At 36.7% G+C, this 27,212-nt stretch overlaps 1 protein-coding gene and 1 pseudogene across 11 annotated transcripts in view; one reads left to right on the top strand and one right to left on the bottom strand.

Moving 5' to 3' along the window:
* The window catches only part of HFM1 (helicase for meiosis 1), a 92,512-nt gene that overhangs the window by 56,100 nt on the left and 9,200 nt on the right, over positions 1-27,212 (top strand). For 8 of the 11 annotated variants that reach the window (XR_006712449.1, XM_045478248.1, XM_045478250.1 and 5 more), the window contains 6 exons: positions 14,391-14,471; positions 14,689-14,804; positions 16,955-17,034; positions 18,013-18,116; positions 24,271-24,516; positions 25,895-25,985. Coding sequence is in view for 9 of the 11 variants with exons in the window: in XM_045478248.1 (XP_045334204.1) it covers positions 14,391-14,471; positions 14,689-14,804; positions 16,955-17,034; positions 18,013-18,116; positions 24,271-24,516; positions 25,895-25,985 (718 nt within the window). In the remaining 2 variants the exon portion in view is untranslated. Of the gene's footprint in view, positions 1-14,390; positions 14,472-14,688; positions 14,805-16,954; positions 17,035-18,012; positions 18,117-24,270; positions 24,517-25,894; positions 25,986-27,212 lie in introns of those variants that run through there. The other 3 variants (XM_045478252.1, XM_045478253.1, XR_006712450.1) reach the window with 3 other exon arrangements.
* On the bottom strand, positions 5,190-6,540 carry LOC123598218 (annotated as a pseudogene).

Raw genomic sequence — 27,212 nt, 5'->3', positions numbered from 1 at the left:
CAGAGAGAGACAGAGCATGAACGGGGGAGGGGCAGAGAGAGAGGGAGACACAGAATCGGAAACAGGCTCCAGGCTCTGAGCCATCAGCCCAGAGCCCGACGCGGGGCTCGAACTCACGGACCGCGAGATCGTGACCTGGCTGAAGTCGGACGCTTAACCGACTGCGCCACCCAGGCGCCCCTCAGTGCTCATTTTTATTAAAAAATATATACATGTAACAAATGTCATACACAGTAGTGAAATAGTTTAAAATGTTTCCTATTTAGATGGAGAATGATACAAGAGTGTTCTCTATTACAATTTCCATTTAACGTTGTGCTAGAAGTTCTGCTCAGTACAGTTATATAATAAAAAAATAAAAATGGCAAGGATTGGGAAGAAATAAATAAGCTGTCATTACTTGAAAGCAACATGATTATGTATCTAGAAAATCCAAAAGACTAGAGACACACTGTTAGAATTAACATGGAAGTTTAGAAATACACTGGATACAGAGTCAATATTAAACAAACCTGTGCAATAGCATTAAAAAGAATAAATTATTTAAGAATACATTTAATAAAATTAGTGTAAGATATGAATAGAAACTACAAAACACTATTGAGAGAAGTTAAAAAAGACGTAAATACATGGAAAGATATCCCATGTTCATGGATTGGAAGTCTTAATATTGTTAAGATGGCAACATTTTCCAATTCACAGATTCAGTGCCATCTCTGTCAAAATCCCAGCTGTGCTTTTGGAAGAAATTCATAAGCTGGTTTTAAAATTCATATGGGAATGTAAGGGTCCAAATTAGCTAATCAGTCTTGAAAAAAAAAAAGAGGACTCATAATTCCTGGTTTCAAAGTTTATTTATGTGTTTTGAGAGAGAAAGCAAGAGAGCACAACCAGAGAATGGGCAGAGAGAGAGGGAGAGAGAGAATCCCAAGCAGGCTCCACACTGTTGGGACAGAGCCCAACATGGGCTTGAACCCATGAACCATGAGATCATAATGAGCTGAAATCGAGAGTCAGATGCTTAACAGACTAAGCCACCCACACACATTCTTTGTTTTTTAAAGTTTATTTTGAGAGAGAAAGCGAGGGAGCAAAAGCAGCAGAGGGGCAGAGAAAGAGGAAGAGAGAGAATCGCAAGCAGGCTCCACACTTATCAGCACAGAGCCCACATAATTCCTGATTTCAAAACTTATTACAAAGCTATGGTAATCAAGACAATGGGGGACTGGCATAATAATGGACACAGATTAATGAAATATAATTAAGAGTACAGAAATAAACCCATACATCGGTGGTCAACTGATTTTGGGCAAAGATGTCAAACCACTCAAGGGGGAAAGAATAGGCTTTCAACAAATAGGGCTAGGCAACTTGATATTCAGTTGCATTAATTATACCGTAATTACTTTATATCATTTACAGTATTACTTCATACCATAAATACTTCATACCATATATAAAAATTAAGTCAAAATGGGTGAAAGACCTGAAAGTAAGAGTTAAAATTATGAAACTCGTAGAAGAAAACATAGGTTTGTATCTTCATGACCTTGGATTAGGCAGTGGTTTCTTAGATATGATACATGAAGCTCAAGCCGCTAAAAAAATGAATTGGACTTTATCAAGATTAAAAACATTTTTGCTTCAAATAATACTATCAAAAAAGTGGAAAGACAATCTAAAGAATGGGAGAAAAATATTTGCAAATTATATCTGATTGCAAATTATGTATAGACTAGTATAATCAGAAGTCTTATAACTCAACAATAAAAAAGCAAATAACCAAATTCAAACAGGCCAAAAGATGTGAATAGGTATTTGTGCAAGAAAGAGCTACAAATGGCCAACACACACATGAAAAATTGCTCAACATCATTAGTCAATATGGAAATGCAAATCACAACCACAGTGTGATACTACTTCCCACCTACTTTAGTCAAAAAGGTGGACAATTAAAAAAAAAGGCAGACAAAAATAAGTGTTGATGAGGATGTAGAGATACTGAAACCCTCATAACACTGGGAGTGGGAATGTAAACTTGTCCAGCTGCTTTGGAAGACAGTTTGCCAGTTCCTCCAGAAGTTAAACATAGAATTACCATGTGACCCAGCAATTCCTTTTCTGGGTTTATAATTCCGAAAGAATTGAGAACATACAAAAACTAGTACATGAATGTTATAGCAACATTATTCATAATAGCCAAAAAGTAGAAACAACTGAATGTTCATCAACTGATGAATGGATAAGTAAACTGTATTAGAACTATATAAGGGGATATTCAGCCATAAAAAAGAATAAACTACTGATGCAAGGATGAATGCTAAAACGCTATGCCAATGAAAGAAGCCATTCAAAAAATATCAGATAGTGTTAGATTCCATTTATATGAAAAGTCTAGAATAAATAAATCTATAAAGATAGGAAGCAGATTAGTAGTTGCAGAGGGTGGGGTAGGAAGAAATAAGGAGTAACTACTAATAGGTATGTGATTTTTTTTTTTAAAGTGATAATGTTCTGGACTTAGATACTGATAATGGTATACAACCTTGGGAATATACGAAAAACCTACTGAATTGTACACCTTAAAAGGGTGGATTTATAGTATGAATTATATTTCAACTAAAAAATTTGAAAAATAATTACCACATACCAGCAAACAAAAAAGAGATAGAAATCATAATTTTAAAAATACCATTTATAGCATCAGAAATCAGTTTAAGAAAGACAATTTAGAATTAGAGCTGCACAAAGATAGTATAAAGTCAGAGCTGTCAGTTGGCCATCCTTTACCACATGCAGGATCACAGACAGCTGGACTATGGAAGAGAAGACGAAAGTAGAGATACAGAGAGGTGCAAAGGTAAAAATGCCAGAGCTAGGTTTCTGATGACTTTCAGTTTCTTGGTTTCAGTCCCTTCTGATGCCTAGCTGAATTGCTGCTTTGGATTCTGTGACGTATCTATGTTCACGTAACACATTTCCCCCACTCACCAGCTGTTTTTCTTTAAAATAGCTTGAATTGTTTGTTACTTACAATGTAGTGAGAAGTTGGAATGTTTACTATACTTCCTGCTAGCTTGAGCCTTTAAAAAAAAATTTATTTTTGAGAGAGAGAGAGACAGAGCGTGAGCAGGGGAGGAGCAGAGAGAGAAGGAGACACAGAATCTAAAGCAGGCTCCAGGCTCTGAGCTGTCAACATAGAGCCCAACTTGGGGCTCAGACTCACAAACTGTGAGATCATGACCTGACCTGAAGTCGGATGCTTAACCAACTGAGCCACCCAGGTGCCCCAAGCATGAGCCTTTTATGAGGGCAAAAGTTCCCCACATATTTAGAACAATTCTGTGGAAAACAGATAAAAGATGCTTCCTATCATACAAATAATGTTTTATTACACACACTCACTTACACATGCACCCTTCACATACACATACACATAACCATCCCAAATCTTATGAACATTCCAATTATAGTAAACCCTTGATTTGTGCACATAATTCTTTCTGGAAACATGCTTGTAATCCCAAGCACTTGTATATCAAAGCAAATTTCCCCATAAGAAATAATGGAAACTCAGATGATTCATTCCACCACCCAAAAATAGTCATATAAAAATGATTACAATGCTATAATATAATACAAGATAATAAAGAAAATACAAAATATAAAGAAAAATAAACAACCTGCACTTAACCTCTGAAAACCTTCATGGCTGGTGTGAGGGAGACGAGAGAGGAAGGTTTTTGTGCAGGATGACTTTCACTGTCACTAATGAAATCATTGCTGTCTGTTGACTCAATGGAATCTTTTTCTTTTCCTGCAATTTTAACAAGGAACCTATCCAATGACACTTTTGCCTCCTTCTGAGGAGGAAATGTGACATTGTGTTGTCATTAAACAGATTCATTGCTCGCATTGATACAACCTTAGGGGGTGCTTTTCTGTAAAATTTTGTACTGCTTACCACATTTTACACATCTCTCTAGTCTCATTTTAAGTGAGGGATTCTCTGCCTTTTTCTCCTCCCTGTTTGCAGATGAGATGCACATGTAGACCCTCTTATAAAATCTTGGAATTTCGGCCACTTGCATACCTCATTTGTACTTCTCGATTATTTCCTTCAACTGTAATCATCTCCTTCTCACTGCCTTTCTTTTCAACCTTTATCTGCATGGGGGCCATTGTATACGCTCACACAGATGTTGACTACAGTACAGTATTAACAAACTCTTGTCATATAGTGTACTTAATGTAATTGGCATTAAGGCAGCAGATGAAAGGGTCTATGTTTGCAGGCAGCCTGACCTAGAATGAAGCAAAGCATTCCTAGGCTTATTCTTTTATGGAAAAGCAAAGGACTGTCCATAGGTGCTTTGACAAAAAAATACACTGGTGCCTGTATGGGCATCTTCCAACATTCTGAAAAATCACTGATTCCTGCCAAACTGAGCATCTGAGCATGGGAGATGATCACCCACAATCCCGCAGAGAGAGAAAGAGAGAACCATTAGCTCAGTTGTGATCATGCAACATTCAGTGTCACGTACTACTCGTATTGCAAGACATTGCTCATTTATCAAGTTAAAATTTATTAGAAATCTTTGCTCATCTTGTGGAACACTCGCAGAGTAAGTTACAGTCCAAGGTTCTACTGCATATAAAAATAGAAGTATGCACCTTAATTTACATAATATAGTTAAAAACTATTTTCATGCTTCCTGTAAGTCTTTGAAAGCATTCTTTTCTTTTTTTTTCAAGATAAAGTGGGTATTTATTTGTACTTAAACCTATAAACCACCAGCCAAACTGGCCCTATTATCATGATACATTAAAATATAAAACAGCTTTCTACAAATACTGGTTATAATGAACAGGTTAGGAGTTGGGGCAGAGAAAATCAGTGACACACATTATAACTTAACCCTCCACCATTAACAACTGAGGTTGTTAACAAGCCTCACAATCTCAGAAAATACAAATAATCCTTCATCACATGTCTGTGTTTTTACTTTCTATTCTTGAGGTTAAATTCTGGAGCCTAAAGATATCCAAATTAGTATTATATCTAGTTATCTATAGCCAGAAACATCTTTTAGCATGTTGTCCATAGCAGCCAAAGCTATGGAATCCTCTTTGGTTAGACTCCAACTGTACTCCCTTGATTGACAGAATAAGCATAATGAAAAACAATATCGAGGCAGAGATACTGGACCCTAAAAGACAAATCCCAGGAGAAGTAATATAGCCACCACCCAAATGGAGATTGGCTAATATACTCATCCTCTCGCATCTTCAGGCTGTAGGTTCAGAGGTATTTGGGAATAAATCTATTATTTGCTGAACATTAAAATACTTAGTGGTTTGCTGTATTACACTATGGCTTTCCCGAGCAGTTTCTAAGATGGACTACAAATTGCTGACAGAATTTTGCTAGAACTGGATCTGGGGCTGCAAGGATTCCTCTCCACAGTCATGCAGCTGGTTGTTCCAGGCCTGGTCGTTCCAGGCTTGGGGGCACCATGCCTGACTGTTTCAGGAATGGTTGCTCCATATTGGAAGGTTTCCAGAAGTGTTCATCAGGTATCCCTGGTGATAGGAATAGAAGCCTGGGTATTCTGGAGTTGCAGAGCTGTTCTGAATCACACTGTTATTATTATCTGGACAGTTGCTTTTCTGCCACCTCTTACATTTCATTTTCTGGTTCTGGAACCAGATCTTAACCTGCTTATAGCTAAGGTTCACAATGTTGGAAAGTTCTTGCATCTGCTGGAGATTGAGATATTTCTGCCTCTGAAATCTATCATTGAGTACATATAGCTGGGTCTGAGAGAAGATGGATCTTATCTTCTGTTTCTTGCCCTGACCTGGATCTTCCTTCTTCACCATGATCTTTGCAGAAGTGGGTAGCACTTTTATTGTTGGACTGGTGAAAGAACCTGGGTTGTCCTGAATAAACAGATCCATGGAGGAAGGAAGAGGAGAGACAGTCTCCGGGGGAGGGGGTGAGGGAGGGTCTCAGCAGATGACATTTGCAAGGATGCATAATTTTCTTCAGGCCCATAAATCTCAGGCATTGGAGAAGACTCCCTAGAATTGGGGGCTTCGGGGCAAGGCAGGCATTGGGGCTGAACTGGATCCACGCTCATATTGGTGAGCTGAGGGTAGAGAAGAAAAAAAAGAGGGAGATACAGGCTTATGTATCTAGATGGAAGAACTTAGAGAAATCTGAAGATTTCCAGATATGAGAGTATCAGGAAAGACAGGATGAAGTGGCATCACCACTGAAGTAGCCAAGCGCCACCCAACCCAGTTTAGCAAAAAACCCGAAAGCATTCTTTTAGCAGTAGTTTCTCATATGTGACAGTCCAATAGATAACTCTTTTGTTAAAGGAAAAATAATTTTGCTCTTTTTAAGATATAGCAATGTGAAAAATACACTTTTTGGTTTTAAAAAGTTTTAAATATTTTCAGGTCAATTCTTTTTTTTTAGTGCTTATTTTGAGAGTGTGTGTGTGCATGCAAGCATGCACTTGTGTGTGAGTGGGAGAGGGGTAATGGGAGAGGGAGAGAGAGAGAACCCCAAGCAGGCTCCAGACCCATTGCAGAGCAGAACCCGACTCAGGGCTCAATCTCACAACCAGGAGATCTTGACCTGACCACAATCCACAGTTGAATGCTTAAGCGACTAAGCCACCTAGGCGCCCCAGGTCAATTCTTTTTTTTTTTTTTTTTTTTTTTCAACATTTATTTATTTTTGGGACAGAGAGAGACAGAGCATGAACGGGGGAGGGGCAGAGAGAGAGGGAGACACAGAATCGGAAACAGGCTCCAGGCTCCGAGCCATCAGCCCAGAGCCTGACGCGGGGCTCGAACTCCCGGACCGCGAGATCGTGACCTGGCTGAAGTCGGACGCTTAACCGACTGCGCCACCCAGGCACCTCAACCCAGGTCAATTCTTAATATATGAGGTTTAAGCATTTAAACTTCTTATTCTTTAAATAGATTCATAATAAGAAGTATGGACTTTGTTTAATTTGAAGAAAATTGATTTGACACTAATAAATTCATTTGCATTTACTATGCCATTCTGAGTTGAAAATTTAATATATTTGAAAAGTGCAAGGATGAAACAAATGCCTGAGCACTGTGAAAGTATGCAGATTTAAATGCTAGTCAAAATGCATTTAGTTGTTCTTTATACCTTTTGGTGTATAAATACATTAAATTGCAAAACCAAGGACTCCAATTCATAGTGTTAACCTTTTCCTGATAAATAACAAGATGATAGTATAAGATTTGACAAAAAATTAAGAGGAGATGTTCTCATTTAAAAAGTGAAGTTATAAAGTGCATAAATCTGATTAGCATAAATCAGAAACTGCAAAAGTCAAAGTAATATTCTTTTAGAAATACTAACTTCAGTAGCTTAGGCACAGACCACTTATTAAATTTATAATTAGGATGTGAAGCTAAGTGCATCAGGGATTATGTGCCTACTATTATCAGTTTTCCTTGAGATTTTTTTTTCAAGCAACTAACCCTTGCCCCACCAACCCTTATTGATCCTCTTGAAGTCATTTTATTTTATTTTTTAACTTTTTTTAAAACTTTTATTTATTATTCAGAGACAGAGCATGAGCATGGAAGGGGCAGAGAGAGAGGGAGACACAGAGTTGGAAGCAGGCTCCAGGCTCTGAGCTATCAGCACAGAGCCCGACGCAGGGCTCAAACCCATGAACTGTGAGATCATGACCTGAGCCAAAGTTGGATGCTTAACAGACAGCCACCCAGGCGCCCTGTCTTAAAGTCATTTTAAATATTTTCCTTAAATACTGTTCTAGTTGACATTAATACATTTATGTTTTAAATAAATTTATTTTACTTTAAATACTTAGAATTAGAGGTTTAAAAACATGTAAATTCATATGTGACAAATCTGTGAAAATGTATGTATTTCAGATTATTATAGTGATGGAGTTAATGGGTCTCTTTAATTTTTTTTTTTTTTCCGTTTATTTATTTTTGAGACAGAGAGAGACAGAGCATGAACGGGGGAGGGTCAGAAAGAGGGACACACAGATTCTGAAACAGGCTCCAGGCTCTGAGCTGTCAGCACAGAGCCCGACGCGGGGCTCGAACTCACGGACCGTGAGATCATGACCTGAGCCGGAGTCGGTGGCTTAACCGACTGAGCCACCCAGGCGCCCCATGATCTCTTTAAATTATACCTGAGTACAGCATAGGCCAGTTTTCTTTGAGAACCTAATTAATTTTTCCAATTATCAGTCTCTGTAAGCTTAAGTTTATATTTGCTAACAAGACAAATTCAGACAATTCTCAGGATATGGGAGGTGGGTGGGGATGGGGGAGCACTTACAGTTTCTAAGTACCATTTCTAACAGAAATAAAGTTTTTCTCCCTTAGATAATTAACATCCATGTGCTAATATTCTATAAAGAAATTTGTATACAGTCCTTATTCCTGACAAGATTTGCCAACTCTGCCTTGAATTTTTTGGGATTCTCCAGAATCTCTAAAATTCAGCTCCCAAATGGTGGTTTGTAACCACTGGGAGTAAATATGTGTAGTCATTGTGCACCATCTTGTGGTGACATTTAGAAATACATCTATTAGGAGTCCTTGGATTAAGAGACGAAAGCAATTCCTTATCCCTTATTGCAAAACAACAAGCTATAAGGCACTTCCTCTTACTTTTCCCATCTCCAGCTCCTTCTATTCCTAAAAAATTTTTTTTTTTACATTTATTCATCTTCGAGAGAGAGAGACAGAATGTGAGCAGGGGAGGGGCAGAGAGAGGGAGACACAATCAGAAGCAGGCTCCAGGCTCTGAGCTGTCAGCACAGAGCCCCGACGCGGGGCTTGAACTCATGAACTGTGAGATCATGACCTGAGCTGAAGTCGGACGCTCAACTGACTGAGCCACCCAGGTGCCCCTCCTTCTATTTCTTTACTAAATAAATTAAATGCATTATTTGGAGAAGAACTAAGGTAGCTAGTATAACTAGGGAGGCAGATTGGTTGAGAGATAAGGCTCTGGAATTAAACTACCTTAGTTAGAATCTCAGATTTGATATTTATTATCTGGATAGTCTTGAACATATTACTTAATCTATGTATGAACTACTTTTCTCATCTGTGAAATGGAGATATAATAGGACTGCCTTATAGACAGATAACCAAAGATGAGACATTTGAGGAAAATCTGGAGTATATGAAAGAAAGCCCAAAATAAGTAAACCAAAAATGGATAAAAGAACAACAGGATAATTCAGGAATGTAATAAAACATCATATGAACAAATTAGTAACATCAGAGAAATTAAAGATTTAATTGCAAACATGATACAGAATAGGATGCCATGGGGAGGGAGGAAGAACAATTAGAAAACAACAGTGAACACAGGGAAGTAAAAACTATGGGAAAAAAAAAAAAAGCTGGAGAACCAGAAGATAAAGTCAGTATGATCTAAATGAAAGGAAAAAGATGAGACAGAAAGTGTAGGAGATAAAGGGAAATATAAGAGTCTGATAGCTGACTAATAACTGTTCCAGAAAGAACGAACAAATCAGAAATAATTTATGAAAATTTCCTACCCTTGGAGATATAAATCTGCAGATCAAAAAGGCTTACTCAGTGCTAGTTAGGATAAATGAAAGAATATCTACAAAGGGGGAATAATTGCAACATTTTAGAACATCGTGGATAAATCATAAATACTTCCAGGGAACAAAAATTGAAATTTTATTAATCTTTATCAGCAGCACTGGATGGTAGAAAATTTAATAGACTTAAAAATCCAGGGGGAAATGATTTTCAACCCTGTGTTCTATACCCAGCCAAACTAGTAAGTGTGAAAGTAATCTTAATACATTCAAGGATTTGGAATGTTTAACTCATAAACATCTTTTCCAAAGCAGTTGCTTGAGGATGAGCACAAGCAGTTAACCAAGAAAGAAAAAGTCAAAGAGGGGTGCCTGGGTAGCTCAGTCAGTTAAGCGTCCGACTCTTGATCTCAGCTCAGGTCATGATCTCATGTCTTGTGGGTTCGAGCCCTGCATCGGGCTCTGCACTGATGGCATGGACCTTGCTTGAGATGCTCTCTCTCCTTCTCTCTGCCCCTCACCTGCTTTTGTGCTCTCTCTCTCTCTCTCAAAATAAACTTTAAAAAAAGTCAAAGAATCCAAGAATATTGGATTCAGTCAAGAAGCTAAATGAAAGGAAGTTCCTGGATGACAACTATAGGACAGGCCTAGATTGCATTAGGAGGAAGATACAAGGCTCAAGGAAGGAGGTATCTATGAGGGGGAGAATAAATGGCTGGTGTTTCCATGTATTTGTCTTTGTCTTTAAAATATCAAATACACTTAAAAAAAAAAACACTTTAGCTATTGCTAGACTAAAAGAAAGGCAGTAAAACTTGAGAGAAAACAATGTGCTGCTCAAGAAAGAAAAGCACTTCACTTGGTTCTGTATTAAAAATATTTTTACTTTCTGTATAGCTCTTAAATCAGTCCATTCTCTGACTCCACTACTACCATCACTCTAGACTGAGTTACCATCATTTTTTTTTTTCCTTTTGCCTAGACTCCTATGGTAGCCTTTTTTCAAAATGCAGATTCAGTTATGTCCCTTCCTTGGTTGAAGCTTTGTAGTAACTCCCCATAGGTCTTAGAATAAAAGATCCAAATCATTAACATCCCTACAAGGTTCCATACTGGGACGTGTTTGGTCAGTTCCTAAGCAGCAGTAGGGTGGCAGCCGCTAGGTAATCTCGCCCCACCTCCATAGAATTGCCTGGTAAGGACATAAGAAACCTAAATGGATCTAGGTAGTGTATTATTTACATAAACAGCAAAACAAGATCATAATGTTCTCAACTGCTTACATTCCTAACCCCACAGGATAACACTGAACTGGAGGGACCAGATGACAGAAATGGTGGTTTGCTTTGTTTTTGAGACATCAACCATAGGCTGTACCTGTACCTTGCAAGATGCAAGGTTGAAAGTCCAGTGTCTTAGTGGAACCAGAGGTGGATGGGAAACTGCTTCATGGCAGTCTCATGCAAGATATGGAGCCTCTTGCAAGCTAAGGAGACAGATGAGAAATGGTTTTTAACACCTCCTTATAAGACTGCCTATCTAGAAATATCCCAAAGAGGATCAGGAGGCATTCTGAAAATGATTGAGTCTTACCAATGTGGCCTAGGTGGAGACCTGGAATTCCCAGGGTACCATGGTGGAACCATTCTCCTACAAATGTAGCCTGACCTTTCTCCACTAATCTCATTTTGTGTACTCTCTCTTAGATGCTAAGCATCAGCCACACTGACCTTTCAATTTCTATGATATGCCATGCTTTCCCTTGTCATAGGGCTTTTGCATATGCCATCCTCTCTGCCTGAAGTACTCTTTCTCCTACCTCTGCCTTCTTAACTCCCATTCTTTTTTTTAATCCTCAACTCTGTTGTTGCTTCTTAGGAAAGCCTTCCAAGACATCCCCTAACCAGAACAGTGCCTCCTGTCGTCATATAGCATTGTGTCCCTCTCCTTCATAGCACTCTGAACAATTTTAATTTTATAGTTACTTGTATAATCTTTAAGTAATGATAGTAAAGATAATACATACTCTAATATATTAGTTTATCACTTAATTTAAACATGCTTTCAGAGGCGCCTGGGTGGCTCGTCAGTTAAGTGGCTGACTTCAGCTCAGGTCATGATCTCATGGTTCATGAGTTCGAGCCCCACATTCGGCTCTATGCTGACAGCCCAGAGCTTGGAGCCTGCTTCTGATTGTGTTTGTCTCTCTCTGCTCCTTCCCAACTCGCGCTTGTGCTCTCTCTCAAAAAAATGAATAAACGTTTAAGGGGCGCCTGGGTGGCTCAGTCGGTTGAGGGTCTGACTTTGGCTCGGGTCATGAACTCGCAGTTTTTGAGTTCGAGCCCTGCGTCGGGCTCTGTGCTGACAGCTCGGAGCCTGGAGCCTGCTTCCTCTCTCTCTGCCCCTCCCCCACTCATGCTGTGTGTGTTTCTCTCTATCAAAAATAAACAAACATTAAAAAAAATTTTTTAAATGAATAAACGTTTAAAAACTTAAAATGCTTTCATATACTTAATTTCATTTTATCTTTTCATCTCTGAGATGAACAAAACAGGTATTATTTTTAATGTTTTTTACAGATAAGAGCCTATATTAAGACTCATGTTTTCTATTTATTTATTTGTATATTTATTTATTTAAAAGTAGGCCACACCCAACATGAGGCTTGAACTCATGACCCTGAGATTGTAAGTTGCATGCTCTACTGACTGAACTTGCCACACACCCCCCAAACTCATGTTTTCATACTTTAGTTTAGGGTACCTTGTACTTCACCACTGTGCTTTTGTGTAAATACATTTCATGTAAGGCAGCATGCTGTGAGCCAGAGGGACAAAGAAAATGCTGGAGGGGCTCAAAAGGAGGGAGAAATCACTTCAGATGGATAAGGATAGATCATGATAAAAGTGCCATTTAAGTTGGCCTTGAAAGTTGATAAACCTCTGATGGATGAAGAAGTGAGGGGCTTCTAAGACGAGGTAATATCAAAGGTACAATCATAGAAAGTCTTGAGACTGTTTGAATAATGGCAAGCGAATGTGTTCTGATGAATTAGGGTTAATATGGGTGCCAGAAAGGGAGGCTAGAATTACATTGTGGAAGACTTTAAATATGGAATTAATTTTGTTGGCAGTAGGAAGTAACTAACATTTCTAAGTGGGCAAATGATCTGATCAGAGTTGAACTTTAGGAGGACTAATTAAACAACAGCATGGAGAATAAATTGTAGCTTGGTAGGACTAGACAAGGAGACCAGGTGACTGAGAGATGAAATTATGAACGGGGGCAAAACTTCTAACCAGTAAGCCATGGCATATCTTGCAAAGTATAATATTGAAACCTTTCAGCCAAAGACCACTGGGAATACACGTATATTTGAGGAAAGTTGATTAAGTATTTTTAAACTTGCTATAGCAAAAGAGCACAGCTGTGGCAGAGCTGTGGGTTATCTCAGGGAGTTGAGAGGAGCTTATTTATAGGATTTCAGCTTGTGCTGGTGATTCTTGGGAGAGTTTAGGGAGAGCAGAGGTCAATTGTACATTGGATATTTTCAAAAAGTGGAGTTGGATATTTTGGTATCTTATCTTAGAGATGGGAGGATTAAGGAAATAGTAGTCATTTGTGTTAGCCAGAAGAGGGGGATGTTTAGTTATTTTTGTGGTTCGTGAGTGTCCTTGCCTCTAGTTTCAGAAATAATTACACAGTAGTTTTTATCTCTGTCTTTACCACAGTCACAGAATGGTCTTATCTGAGTATTGTTTATATTCTGCCAAAGTTGATTGTATTCAGTTGGGAGCACTATGGTCCAGCTGTCAGCTTGCAGTTTCATTACTTTATCACTACCCAATACATTGATCTGCTGGCCCTTAAGGCATCTAACCAGTTCCCTCTTGTGGTGAGTAGACTTATCCATGTAGTCCAGGATGCTATACAGATGTTATCGTTATCCAGATATGTCATGTCTTGAAAATTAAGAGTAAAGGACCAAAAAATGATTGTAAAGGTTTTCAAAATTCTTCACTATCTTCAACATTTCTAGTTAAAATCTGTGCTCCAGCAAAAATAAACTTATTTCTATTTCTACAGTATGTGGTTTGCCCTCTTTGGGTATTATGCCCTCTATGTGAACATGTTCCCCTGGTCCCCTTCTCATGTCCAGATCCTGTCTATCAATTCAGATGTCTGTCCCTTCCCCCATGTTACTAAGATCAAGAAAAAACCTACTTAAAACATTATGAAGAATAAATTATGTATTTGGATATACTAGCTCAGTGGGTCAAGCAGGCAGCAATCTCTTTTCTTTATGAATTCATATAGCAAATTTCTTATACCCCTAAAACACTTATTTCAATGTTTATTAAATACGTATGGTGTCCTCCCTACTAGAAACTATCACTGATGCCATTAAAATGACATGACGTTTGCTTCTTTCCAGGTTCTTCTTAAGTGTAAGTATAAAGCAGCAGAGAAGTTTAAAAACTCCACCCTCATTCTTACCTCATTCAAGATAAGAGTTACTGATATTCTGTGGTATTTGGCTCTATTTATGTCAGGGAGGTTAAGAGAAGCTTATAGGTGGGTCGATGCTCCTTGCAAAAAGCTGGGATTGGGCAAATAGCCCAATAGGGACTAGCTGTTATCAGAAATACCATTTTAAAATATTAAACGGGTTAACACTTGAGGAAGTGTAAAATCATAATCTTTTTGTACTGTCTGAAAGGAAATAAATTCTAGTAAAAAACAGGTTTTTTTCTTATATTAATTTAGGAATGACTGCTTGCAAAAAACCTGGGAACCGAGAATGTAATCATCACTGTAAAAATAAACATACATGTGGACATGACTGCTGTGAGTTCCATAAAAGATGTTTATTTCAGGTTTTAAAAATTGAAAGGTCTTTGAATAGTAATAACAGCCTAATTATCTATGTATGATATTTATATTATGCAGTTTATAATTCAAATGATTTTCTTTCATGAAAAAGATTAGAAATTATAAAGAAATTTGGCTTTACATGAACACTACCTAAAGTTTAACCTAAAGGATCTAGAATTTCTTCTCATAGGTAAAACTGGAGTTGCACAAAAGTCAGTAATGAAAGAGTCAACAATCTCTTCATATTTATCTGATTTAAGAAATAGGAATGCTGTTTCATCACTTCCTCCAGTTAAACGTCTCAAGGTTAGTTTTAATAACATTTATTCCTTGCTCTGTAATTTAATATATATGAATATTCTTTTATATTCTTTCTGTATATCAATTAGGTAGGTATCTGCAGTGTACTTTAGTTACTTCAGGGCTGTATTTTCAAAATACTTCTTCTGAAGGAAAATATACTTCTTAATAATGAATCTGTAAATCTACTTTTGGGACACAGTTCTACATAGTCCCTTATTAGTCTTTTTGTTGTTGTTAATCAGCAATTGAAACTAGAGACACTTACCCTTTCCTGTGTTCTGTTTGTGTTGAAACTGGTGTGGAAAGTCTGAAGTTGATTTTGATTCATGTACTTGGATGAGTACTGAGCAAGAGCCTGCTTTCCAAGTCATGAAAGAATGGTAGCTTATACAATTGATAGGCTAGTCAGTAGCAGACTTATTCTGAGCCTGCATCATCATATCCAGGGCAAAATAATTGATCAGGCCACAGAAGAGAGGCAAGAAAATAGCAGAATGCCTGTTTCTTCTGTTTCTCTTCTCTTCTTTAACAAGAATGAAGATTTTAAGTCATGAGGCTTAAACAAGGGGAATATTGGGAAACAGGGAGTGACATGCAGTTTGAAACAGCTACCACCTTCTCTGAGATAATTTTTTAGTAGCCCAAGCTTTTCCTCCCTCCCTTTCTCCCTCCCTTTCTTCCATCTTTCCTTCTTCTTTCCTTCTCCATTCCATATTATTCCTTCTTTCTTTCCATATTAATTTTTTAAGTTGATTTATTGTTTTTAGTAATATGTACATCTAACATGGGGCTCAAACCCACAACCCTGAGATCAAGGGTCTCACACTCTTCCAACTAAGCCAGCCAAGTGCCCCCCTTCCGTATTCATTGAGCACCAAGAATATGCCAAGGACTGTTATAGATGTTAAGATACTGCTGTGAAAAAGACAGCTTTAGTCCCAATCCTCATAGAGCTTATAGCTGAGTAAAGGATATAGATAGCTAAATAGGCTTTTTCAATGTAGTGTGATGGATGATTCTATGACAGAAATTTAAGATAACTTGAATTTGGATAGAAAGTGTACTCATTCCACATTTGATAGGCCAGGAAGGGATTCCGAACAAACATGCCTGAGACTTGAAGCCAAGTATGGAGAGGGAGGCACCATAGTGGTGGTGGAGAGGGATAAAAAAGTATTCCAGACAGAAAATGTGCAGTGGTCCAGAGCTAATAAAGAGCCAGAGGAGATCTTTTAAAACACTGAAGTTATACAGTACGTCTGGAGTTCAGTTACACGTTGGGGAGTGGAGAGATGAGGGTGAAAAGGCTGAAGAGGTAAGTAAGAGCTGGATAATGAAGGCCTTTTTGCTATTTTAAGGATTTGGACTTTATCCTGAAAGTATTGGGAAACCACTAAAGGGCTTAAAGCAGTGACATTACCAGAATTGCATTTTATAAATTCACTCCGGATGCAGTGTAGAGAATGGATTAGAGGATGATAGAAAAGGAACATGAAGACTCATTAGATAGGTTTTGCAGTAATCTAGGCAAGATTGGCCTACTCTAATGTAATGGCAGTACCAGTGGAGAGTAGTGGCTAGGTTTAAAATATTTCTCAGAGATAGAATCAACTACCCTGTTACTTAATTGCTTATGAGGGGTGACGTAGAAGGATCAAGATGATGACCAGCTTTCTGGGTTGAGCAGCTAGGAACAAAGTGAGGCTTCACTAGGGTAGGAATTCCAAAGGAAAAACAAGTTTAGAGAAGTAGATATACATTAATTTCAATCTGGTAAATGCTGAATTTAGAAACCTGCAAGATGTCTAGGTAAAGATGTTCCACAGACAGTTGAATATAACAGAAAACCAGGAGAAGGAGCTGAGTAGAAATACATATTTGAAAGTCATTCACATGTAGATGATAATTGAAGCCAGGGAAGTAAGTGAGGTGTTTGAAAATGTGTAGAGGGAGAAGAGAAGGCCTAGTAAAGAACCATGAGGAAATACCTACGTTTAAGAAGTGCCTGAGAAGGAGATTTGATTTGAAAACTAGCCTGAATTTCTCATAATTCATTGATTTTGGGACTTTATGTACTGGCAGGAATTTTGCTGTTTGGCTTGTTAAAAAGTGTTGCTATGAAATTGATAGTTGAATTTTTTTTTCATTAATAGATGCAAATGAATAAATCTCAAAGTGTGGATCTTAAAGAATTTGGTTTTACTCCAAAACCTTCTCTTTCCAGCATATCAAGGTATAAATATAATGTTAATATCCAAGGTAGAATAGTCCTCATAAATTCTTTGTTTCTCCAAATAATCATGTGTTCAGAGAAAGGTGAACACTGGCTACATTCAAATCACAGTAATCATGTAGTTCTGTAATGAAGTAATGGCATCATAAGAGTTTGGTTATCTAAATTTATTTAGAACTCTGTAGTTATAGAATATTTTAACATTCATTGAATCATCTCTTTTGTGGGAAACTACCCATCCTATATGTCATGCCCTCAGGCTTTTTCTGCCTTCTAAACTTAACAGGAGACAAAAGTATATTTTAGAAAGAGAAATCATGTTGCTGTACAAAGTCTAATCTTTTCCATTTAGGGGCCCACTCTATATTAATAACACTTCAGATTTATAAAATAATTTACAATTTAAAAATTGCACATTGTGCATTATCTCTTTTGACCTTAACAACAACCTAGCTCATAAAATGAGGTATTTCTATCCCATCTTATAGATAAAATAACCGAAACTCATATTCCTGGTTTTAAGGAGAAGACCCTAGATGATAACTCAGCATTCTTTTCCTATATCATGATGCCTAGAAGGCAATCGTATATGTCATTTCCCTTCCAGATAAGGGTATTCTATATTCAGGGATGACATTTAATATACTTAACAAACAGTACAGAACAGCCACTGACCAATCAGAACAGATGCCAACACTACTTCAAGATATCCTAGCTTTTGTTATCTAATTGAAAGTAGCATTAGCAATAGATTTTTAAGGCTGTACACAGATAGCAGATATCTACCTATTTGGGACATGTAAAGATGACTAAGTATCTTGCTTCCATTAAACACCTATTTTTTTTACCCTTTACTACCCAGGCTAATGCAGTCTATCATAAAAGTGTTGATTTTAATTTTAATTGTTGATCTAATTTTGATTTAAGTGTTGATTTAATTTTAATATTTAATATTTTTATGGCTTTATCTTTATAAAGGTCAGAGTGTTTAAATATACCTGAATTGTCTATAATGGAACAGAGGGATCAGCATGAAATCTGTGCAAAAGTTCAACAAGAACCATCTGAATATCAAGACAAAGGTAAATTACCATTGATACTGCCTTGAAAGAGAAAATTATTTATTATTACTTCAGAATGACAATGTTATTGAAAAACCAGCATCTGAAATTACTATGATTAACTTGGCAACATTTTTCTCTTGGGTTATTGGACCAGTTTCAAATTCTTAGGTCTGTTATTTCAGATGGTCTTGCTATATTTGTCACAGATTTTGAAAAAATCTCTGCCCTACATAGCATTGACTATTTTTATTTAAAGATAATATGAGGAAAAGCTGAGAAAATAAGGGATCTCAAGATACACAAAGTTTTAAAATGCTGAACTATTACTTTTATATGTCTTTAGAATTATTTAAAATAATTTTATGTTTATAAAATTAGTCCAGTTTTACAAAATATCTGTGTGACCTTGGGAAAATTATTTAACCCCTTTAGGTCTTAGTCTTATCTTTTAAATTAGGGGATTAAATTAGGTGTCCTTTAATATCTCTCCAGTTTCTAAACCTATGATTCTTACAACTTCCATGATAATAAGAGAATATAACCTAGTTTGTGGAATATAGCTTGTATGTAGTCTAGATTTGCTTTTCATCTGTGTCCGTCATTAAATTCTTTTTCAGCATTGGGATTGGTTTATCAATACTCTGGATCCTGATATTAATAGCATCCTTTGTCTGGGTCATGCCATTAATAGCCAGTCTGTTAAAATGTGTGAGAAATAATCCTGGCTATAGAGTTGTTTGTTTGAGTTGCTGTATATAGAAATGGTAAACTTGGGGTTTCCCACAAATAATTTCATGTGTGTGACCTTAGCATCTGTTGACACTCTTTCTTTCATGCTGTCACTTAATGCTTCCTCTGGCCATAATTTAAGATCTTAAGTAGGCAAGGGCTGGCATACCAATCACCTCTTATGACATGGCAGTCATTAGGCCCAAATAAGAACAAGAAAAGTCCCCTAATCTCACTTAGAGTATCAGAGCATTTATCCAACTTCCTCAAAGCCTGAATATCATTACAACAGGGAGAGAAGGTATGAGATTATCAACTCTTATTTTTATATCCCTTCAACCTATAGCCCTCTAACTTATTCCTTGTTCTGCTGCTCTGTTCCCTGCACTTCTGCTTACTTTAATTATCCCTCTTTACTTACGTATCCCTCTGTTTACTTTCATGCTGTCTTTACATAGTTTCCCTACTTTGATTTCTTTCCCACCCCCATTCCAAATCCAGTTTATATTATAATATTAAAGTCTCATTAGACATCATTGATAATTGTATCCCTGTTTTACTGAATGGGCCACTTTTTTTTTTTTAATAGAAGAAGCTGTGTAGTATAGTACTTAAATTCACAGGATCTATAATAATCTGTCTAGTGGTGCCTAACTGAATCAGTTGGTAGAGTATGCGAGTCTTGATCTCAGGGTTTTGAGTTCGAGACCCTCATTGGGCTTAGAAACTACTAAAAAATAAATGCTTAGAATAATCTGTCTAGGTTCAAATTCTAGGTCTGCCATTTATTAGTTGTGTCACATTTCATAATATATCTAACCACTTTATCTCAATTCCCTCATCTGCTTGTGTTTTAGGGATTTTACAATTAAATGAGATAATGTACACAAAGCTCTTAGCATAGTATCTGGTACTGTTAGTAATTGAGTATATTCATTATTCCTTTCACATATTAATTTTGCATGGCAAAACATACTTTATATGTATTCAAATATTGCTCTTGAGAATGTTTTAAGAAAAACATGCCAATTTTTGTCATCCTAATTCCAATTTCAAGAAAGGAAAAAGAAAAATGTCAGAAACTATATGAGAAAGCATGTTGAATCATAAAATTTAAATTGTAAGGGACCTTTGTGTAATTTTTCATTTTATCGTGAAAGAAACAAAGACTCTGGGAGATTAAATTACTTGCCTAAAATCACATATCTAATTAATGGCAGGACCAGAAATAGATTCTATATCTCTTGATTCCCAGTCCAATGCCATTTCTATAAAATGAAATTGACTTTTAGTTGTCAGTGGAGAATTGAAAATTGAATCTATATGAACTCTTTCAACTTTCCACTGTACAACTATATATTTCTCTATTTCTGCATCCATCCTTAACTCTGTCTTAAAAGAAGAATTATCTTTTATTCTATTCAAGGCTTATCTCTCCAGCTGTAGTTTTAATCTTTCCAATCCTGCCTCCCCTTAGAGAGGGCCTTAGGAGACCAGTATCCATTTCCTCTTTCCCATATTGTCCATCTCTCTTCCTTATTTCTTTCTCTTCAACATATAAATATGCTCATGTCTCTTCCTTCTTCAGCTCCCTGTTCTCATCTAGCTACTCCTGACCATTTTGGTGGTAAGTGGCAGAAATGCTACTCAAAGTGACTTAATCACAAAAAAAGAAGACCACTCATGTAAACTTGTAAATCCAGACATGCATCTGGCTTTAATCTTGCTAGATCCAGGCACTATGATTTTAGTCATGCTTCTAGTTTTCTCTCAATCTTTTAGATATGCCTGTTACTACTTGGCTTTATTTTTTTCAATAGTCTTTCTCACATGACAGGTCACCCCTAACTCACATCTTCCCAGTTTAACAGACTTGGTAGAAAAACAGTCTTCCCCTTTTACCTTTGGTAAACCAGAGTTCATTCTAACTGGCCTCAGCCTGGGGATTGGGTCATATGTTCCCCCGCTGTAGCCCTAGGGACCAGGGTACCATGAAAGACATCCTCACCAGGATCACATGGAATGGGTGGAGGCAGTTTCCCCAAAGGATGAAAAAGATACTCCTATTAAAAGAAGTGAAAAGGGGCACATGGATTGCTCAGTTGGTTAAGCATCCAACTCTTGATTTTGGCTCAGGTCATGATCTCACAGCTTGTGAGTTTGAGTCCCATGTCAGGCTCTATGCTTACAGCCTGCACGGAGCCTGCTTGGGATTCTCTCTTTCCCTCTCTCTCTGCCCCTTCTTGCATCTCTCTCAAAATAAATAAACTTTAAAAAAAATTTTTTTTAAGGGAAAGCATGTCAGGCAGACAAAAAAACAGAATCACCAGAGTCTTTATGTACTTTAATGTCTTGCTTTCCACATCAAAACAAAAATTCTTCAAAAGGCAATTTATACTCACTGTGCTCATTTCCTTACCTCCTAGTCACTTTTCATTCACTAAAATTTGGATTCTCCATCACTCCTTTGAAACTGGTTTCATTTAGACCATTTAGTGATCTTCTAAGTTCTGAATTCAGTGAACTCTTTTCAGTTTTTATTTTCTTTGACCTTTGTATTTGACACATTTGGTCTTTCCTTCCTTTTGGAAATCTCTCCTTTGGTTTTAATTAAGCCATTCTGCTTCTCCTACTACTTCTTGAATTGCTTGGGCTTTTCTTCCTTTTGATATTAGAAAAGTTCCTTTCTTGCTTCTTTATTCTTCTTGCTTTGTAAACTTTTCTTATTCACTGCCACTCAAGTCCATGTCTACAATTACTAACTATATTTAGATGATTTCTACATCTGCATCTGTATCTTTCTGTCTAGCCCCTGACCCATCTATACAATCACCTTCCTGGACATATCCACCTAAAAGTTAACATATCAGCCTCTGAACTCTTTCTGTCTTCTCTGTATCTCACACTGCTCCTTTTCTTTTCTCCTTAGGTTGGTGAATGAATTCTCTTCTTTTCTAAGCTGCTAAAGGCAGAAAAAGAGTCATCCTAAGTATCTTACCTTACATGCAAGTAACCGCCATGTCCTATCTATTTTGTCTCCTAAACATCTCTCATATCTGTTCTTCTTCTCTCTCCCTTCTGCTGATACTCTAGCTTAGACATTCAATGTCTTTCCCATTATAATATGTCTTACTTTTCTCTTTGCTTTCAGTCTCATTATCATTCCATCTGTAACTATTCTGAATGATCTAACAGGCATCTCCCATCACGTAAACCTCTTGCTAAAATATCTTCAGTAGTTATCCATTGCCTATATGGAAAAAAAATTAATTCCTTAACATTGAAGTTAAGCATCAACATAATTTGGCACTTAAATGCTTGTGCGGTCTCAGTGAGCCCTTTTCTTCTACTTTGTGCTCTAGAAATCCTGAAAACATAGTTTACCAAACATTCTCTGGTCTCCCATACTGCTGTGTCTTTCACATGTTGCTCTCCCCTCACAGAGTATCTTGCCTTCCCCTCTTGCCCATTTCTGCAGGCACCACTCTATCAAGCTCAAATTCCAACATTAACTTCTAAGCATTTTCCCTCTTAGAGGTGTCCCCTCTGACCTCGTTATAGGTTTAAGTCCTGTTTCCTTTGCATTCTCATTGCACTTTGTGCCTACTTCTATTTTTAGTATGTATTATATTGTGTATGTATATCAATGAACAGAAGTAGAAAAATGTGAACTGGAGTTGTAGAACAGTTGAGAGATAATGTAAGATTTGGCTAGGTGAAGAAAAGTGTAGAGGATATTTAAAAGTGAAGGAAACTCAGTGCACTGGAGCAAACTTGTGCTGGCTTGTGAGAGATGATTATTCTTGGGAATCGTTCAGCCATTATTAAAAGTTTAATTATATAAAATTTCAATTAAATAAGTTATACTAAAAACAAAGACTGTATTCAGAACTAATATTCTACCATATATTACTGTTTTCTGTGTTCTTGAGATTATTTACCTCTATATTTGTATCTGTATGGTGGAAATACTATATTATGGGGTGCTACTATGCATTTCTTCTCAACTTTACTTTTAGAGATATTACATTGGAAGCTTGAAATTAATCATAATGGGAGTGTTTATACCGTAGAAATCAGCAAACACTACAAATTAGGACTTGATTTATTGTTTTGTTTAGATTTATGAAAGTGATGGATAAAATGTTAATAGCGCAGATTAGAGGCACCTAGGTGGCTCAGTTGGTTGAGTGTCCACCTTTGGCTCAGCTCCTGATCTCATGGTACGTGAGTGTGAGCTCCACATTGGGCTCATTGCTGTCAGCGCAGAGCCCGCTTTGGATCCTCTGTCCCCCGCCCCCCTCCCCCGCCCCTTTTCCACTCATGCTCTCTCAAAAATAAATAAACATTAAAAAAAATCATGCAGATTAAATTTAATAGTATGTTGTGTACATAGCTATTACATGGAGAATACCATGAAAAATTGAAGGAATATTGTAGTATTTGAAAACCATTGTCTAATTTAGCGAAGAAGTTGCCTAAGTCAGTGAATGAATGAGTAAAATCCCAACCTCTGTCTTTGCTATTTTACTTTCATCTTAGTTGCTAAAGTCAACAAGAATGTTAAATAGCATTTATGTGAGAACTGTATTCATTTGTTAATTGTAATGATAGGTTGGCTATAGATGTAAGAGTTTGGCAAAACTCAATGAAAACATTCAGTGAAAATCAGATATATGGAATTTATAATTATGCATGTTATATATTTTATTATTATTTGTAAATCATGTGCTACATATCTTTTACCTATAATAAATACATATAATAAACACATGTATGTATATAAATGCATACATGTTTTGAGAAGCAATTTATTAAACATTTATTAGCACAATTACTTTGGAAAACTGCAAGAGTTAAAGGCATTTATTCCCTACAACAATGTAATGAAAAAGGTACTTTTATAATTCCCATTTTGCAGAGGAGAAATGAGGCTCAGAGACTTTAAATTGCTTGTCTAAGATTATACAATGAGAGAAGTGGAATTTTTCACCCAGGTAGTCTGGTTCTAAGCCCAGGCTGTAAATAATAGATAACACTGAGGATTTTTTAGCAGGAGAAAATTAAGATCTATTTTGGATAAATATATTTCATAACAATATTCAAAATTCACCTGTAGGGAAAAGAGCTGGGGGGAGGAATACCATTTTAGAAATTATTCATTTTTAGAGTATGGCTATTCTCATCTAGAAATTAATAGGGAAAATTAATTCTGTCTGAAAGAATCTATTGAAAATTCAATTTAGTGCAACTATCAATATATGTACTACAGTAAATAGAATTGGTTGAAAACAATATTCAACAATATTGCTTGACCCAATACTTTTGAAAACTACTGTTCAAACCTCAGTTTAGTAGTTGAAAGATGTGTTTGACATATCAATAGAAAATGATGTTAATGGTTTAAAAAGTACCTATACTCTTTTATACGTGCACATGACAGATTTTTCTAGATGGAACTCTTCTACAACTTCAAATGAGAAAGCCCCTCAAACAGTACTGTTCAACAGACATCTTAATGCATCTGGAAACCAGAATTTGACAGATGCGGATAAAAGTAATTCTCCATTGTTAGAAGTTACGAATGTGAACTTTGAATTGGGAGATGAAGTTTGGGATGATTTTGATGATGAGAACTTGATAGAAGTTACTGATTTGTCAGCCGGTACTGAGAAGACAAATACATCAGGTAAAATTGTATCTTAGCATGAAATAATTTCATGAGAAATTCTTTGAATATTTTTCAGTTCAGTTTCTGGGACTCATTTTCTTTGTCTTTTTTATGCGCGTGCTTAACTAGCTTTGGTTTGTTAAGATTATGATTTTTAGCGAAACTGAAAAAGTAACCCTTCCATAAATTGCATTTCCTCCTCTAAGGACAGAGGTCAAGGTTATTCCATGATAATGATGCAGCAACATGAGCTTTTTCTATTCTATTGCTCCCCTATATTGTTAAAAACGCTATTCAAATTCAGATTATTTATTGAATTTTCCCTTATAAAACACACTATCCAGCTCTCAATTCTGTGATCACACATAATCTGCTAATGTTTGTGAAGGACAAAAAATACTCCATTTTTAAAAGTATTCATCTGTTAGCCAGGAAAATGAAAGACACCTTTTATTTCTAGCAGACATAACTGATTTTTTTTCAGGTATAAGTAAACAAAATTAGAAAAAAATTAATTTCTTCTGTATTGGATATTGTATTTAAATCATATACAACCCCAAAATAATGGGACTGAATTTTCTGAATTACTGGCAGATTCACTCTATCTCACTAAAACAGAAAATGAAAATCTTGGTAAGTATATGAGAAGACAGCAAAATGGAGATACTGATGGATGACAGAACGAAATCAGTCCTTCAGAACTATAGTTGCCTCTTAATGTATCCCACCCCAGTGGTCTTTAAAAAAAAAAATCTTCTTAAGGGAAGCAATTAGAAGTCAAAATATTATTGTTTTAGGGCTCTAAGAATTGCCTAAAGAGCTATTATTCCTTCCAGAAGGAATAGGATTTGACCACGTTCACAAAATAGGTCAGGAGAATATATGATGTGGAGTTAGTAGGCACAATTTCCTGTATTGCTGTACAACTACTAGTCCCTACCTCAAAATTAATAGTCATGTGTATTGCAATTTAAGTGGCAATTTGTACTGATTCTTTGAGGTAGCTTAATCCTGTGAGGGCATAGCTTTGACACTGGAAAAATCAGTCTCAATAAATGTCATGTATATAACACTTTAAATGAACTTAGCTACATGCAGACCATTGAAAATATTGAATGAAATTCAAACTGATCATTTACATGAGTTAAGTAAGTAAGTAAAAGTGGTTTGGGACCTTTTAGTATAGTGACTAATAAGCTAACCCGTGTGTTTATAGTTTTACTCCCTTAGCTTTGCTCCCTTATTTCTCTGTGCAAATTAAATGTGATTAGTGAGAAGTATTCATTCCTTCTTTAATCAGATCATATCTGTTGGAGACAGCCCTTGTAGAACTTCTGAAAAGATCCATTCTTCTGTTTCCTGACATTTTACTTCAAAATGTTATCTCTTTACATAGGATTTAGAAACACTTTGAGTTCAAGTATCCAGGGAAGTAAGCTATCCCTTCAAGAGTCAAAGAGCAAATTCCAAGGAGAAATGTCAAAAAGGCAAGTTTTGGAATTTTGGTTTGAAATACTTTACAAGTGTATATCCTCCTGACATATAATTGGAGAATGGGGATCAAATCATTAGATGTCAGAGAAGCTATAAGGTATTAGCTAACCTGAACTTTCTTACTCTTAGAGCTGTGTTTCTCAAAGATCTATTGACAGACCAACTACTTCAAAAGTATTGAAATATATTGAAAGTGCACATTCCTAAAAAAAAAAACACAAAAAAAAAACAAAACACATTCCTGGGCCCCACACTAGACTTACTATGTCATGATCTCTAGGGCCGGTGCGCAGGAATTTTCACTTCTCAAAAGACTTGAAAACTAAATAGTAGGAATTTGACAGGTAGAAAAGAGGAAGATAAGGCATTCCAGATAGAAGAAGCATGTGTGAAGGGATACGGCTTGAAAAGGCATCTCATGCTCAAGGGTCAATAAAGTGTTGTCTGTATGGTCACAGCATTGAGGCTGAGAGTGCTGAGGTCTGATTGTAAAGAGCCTCAAATGCCATATTTAAATAACTTTACCATATCCAGTAGGTCAGGGCTCACAAACTGAAACCACCTTCAAGATGTAGTGGGCCAAGGCCAACCACAGAGTGTTCCATCTAAAAGGCACAACTGTAGAGATATCACAATTACAGATTTCAAGGTATACTACAAAGCTGGGGCACCTGGCTGGCTCAGTCTGTAGAGCATACAACTCTTGATCTTGGGTTTGTAAGTTTGAGCCCCACATTGGGTGTAGAGATTACTTAAAACTAAAATCTTAAATGGGGCACCTGGGTGGCTCAGTTGGTTAAGCGTCCAACTTTGGCTTGGGTCATGATCTCACACTCTGTGAGTTCGAGCCCCGCGTCGGGCTCTGTGCTGACAGCTCAGAGCCTGGAGCCTGCTTCATGTTCTGTGTTTCTCTCTCCCTCTCTCTCTCTCTCTCTCTCTCTGTCTCTCAAAAATAAACATTAAAAAAAATTTTTTAATAATAAAATCTTAAAAAAAGATACACTACAAAAAATATTAATCAAAATGGTATGGTACTGGCAAAAAAATAGACACAACCACTTTTTTATACCATATACAAAATAAACTCAAAATGGATTAAAGCCCTAAGTGTAAGACTTGAAACCATAAAACTCCTAAAAAAAAATACACAGGCAATAATCTCTTTGACATCAATTTTAGCCATATATTTATGGATATATTTCCTCAGGCAAGGGAAACAA

The sequence above is a fragment of the Leopardus geoffroyi genome, chromosome C1 (assembly GCF_018350155.1).
Source record: "Leopardus geoffroyi isolate Oge1 chromosome C1, O.geoffroyi_Oge1_pat1.0, whole genome shotgun sequence".
Classification (NCBI taxonomy): domain Eukaryota; kingdom Metazoa; phylum Chordata; class Mammalia; order Carnivora; family Felidae; genus Leopardus; species Leopardus geoffroyi.
The sequence above is the reverse complement of the archived record's forward strand: the minus strand, read 5'-3'. Positions and strand labels throughout refer to the sequence as shown.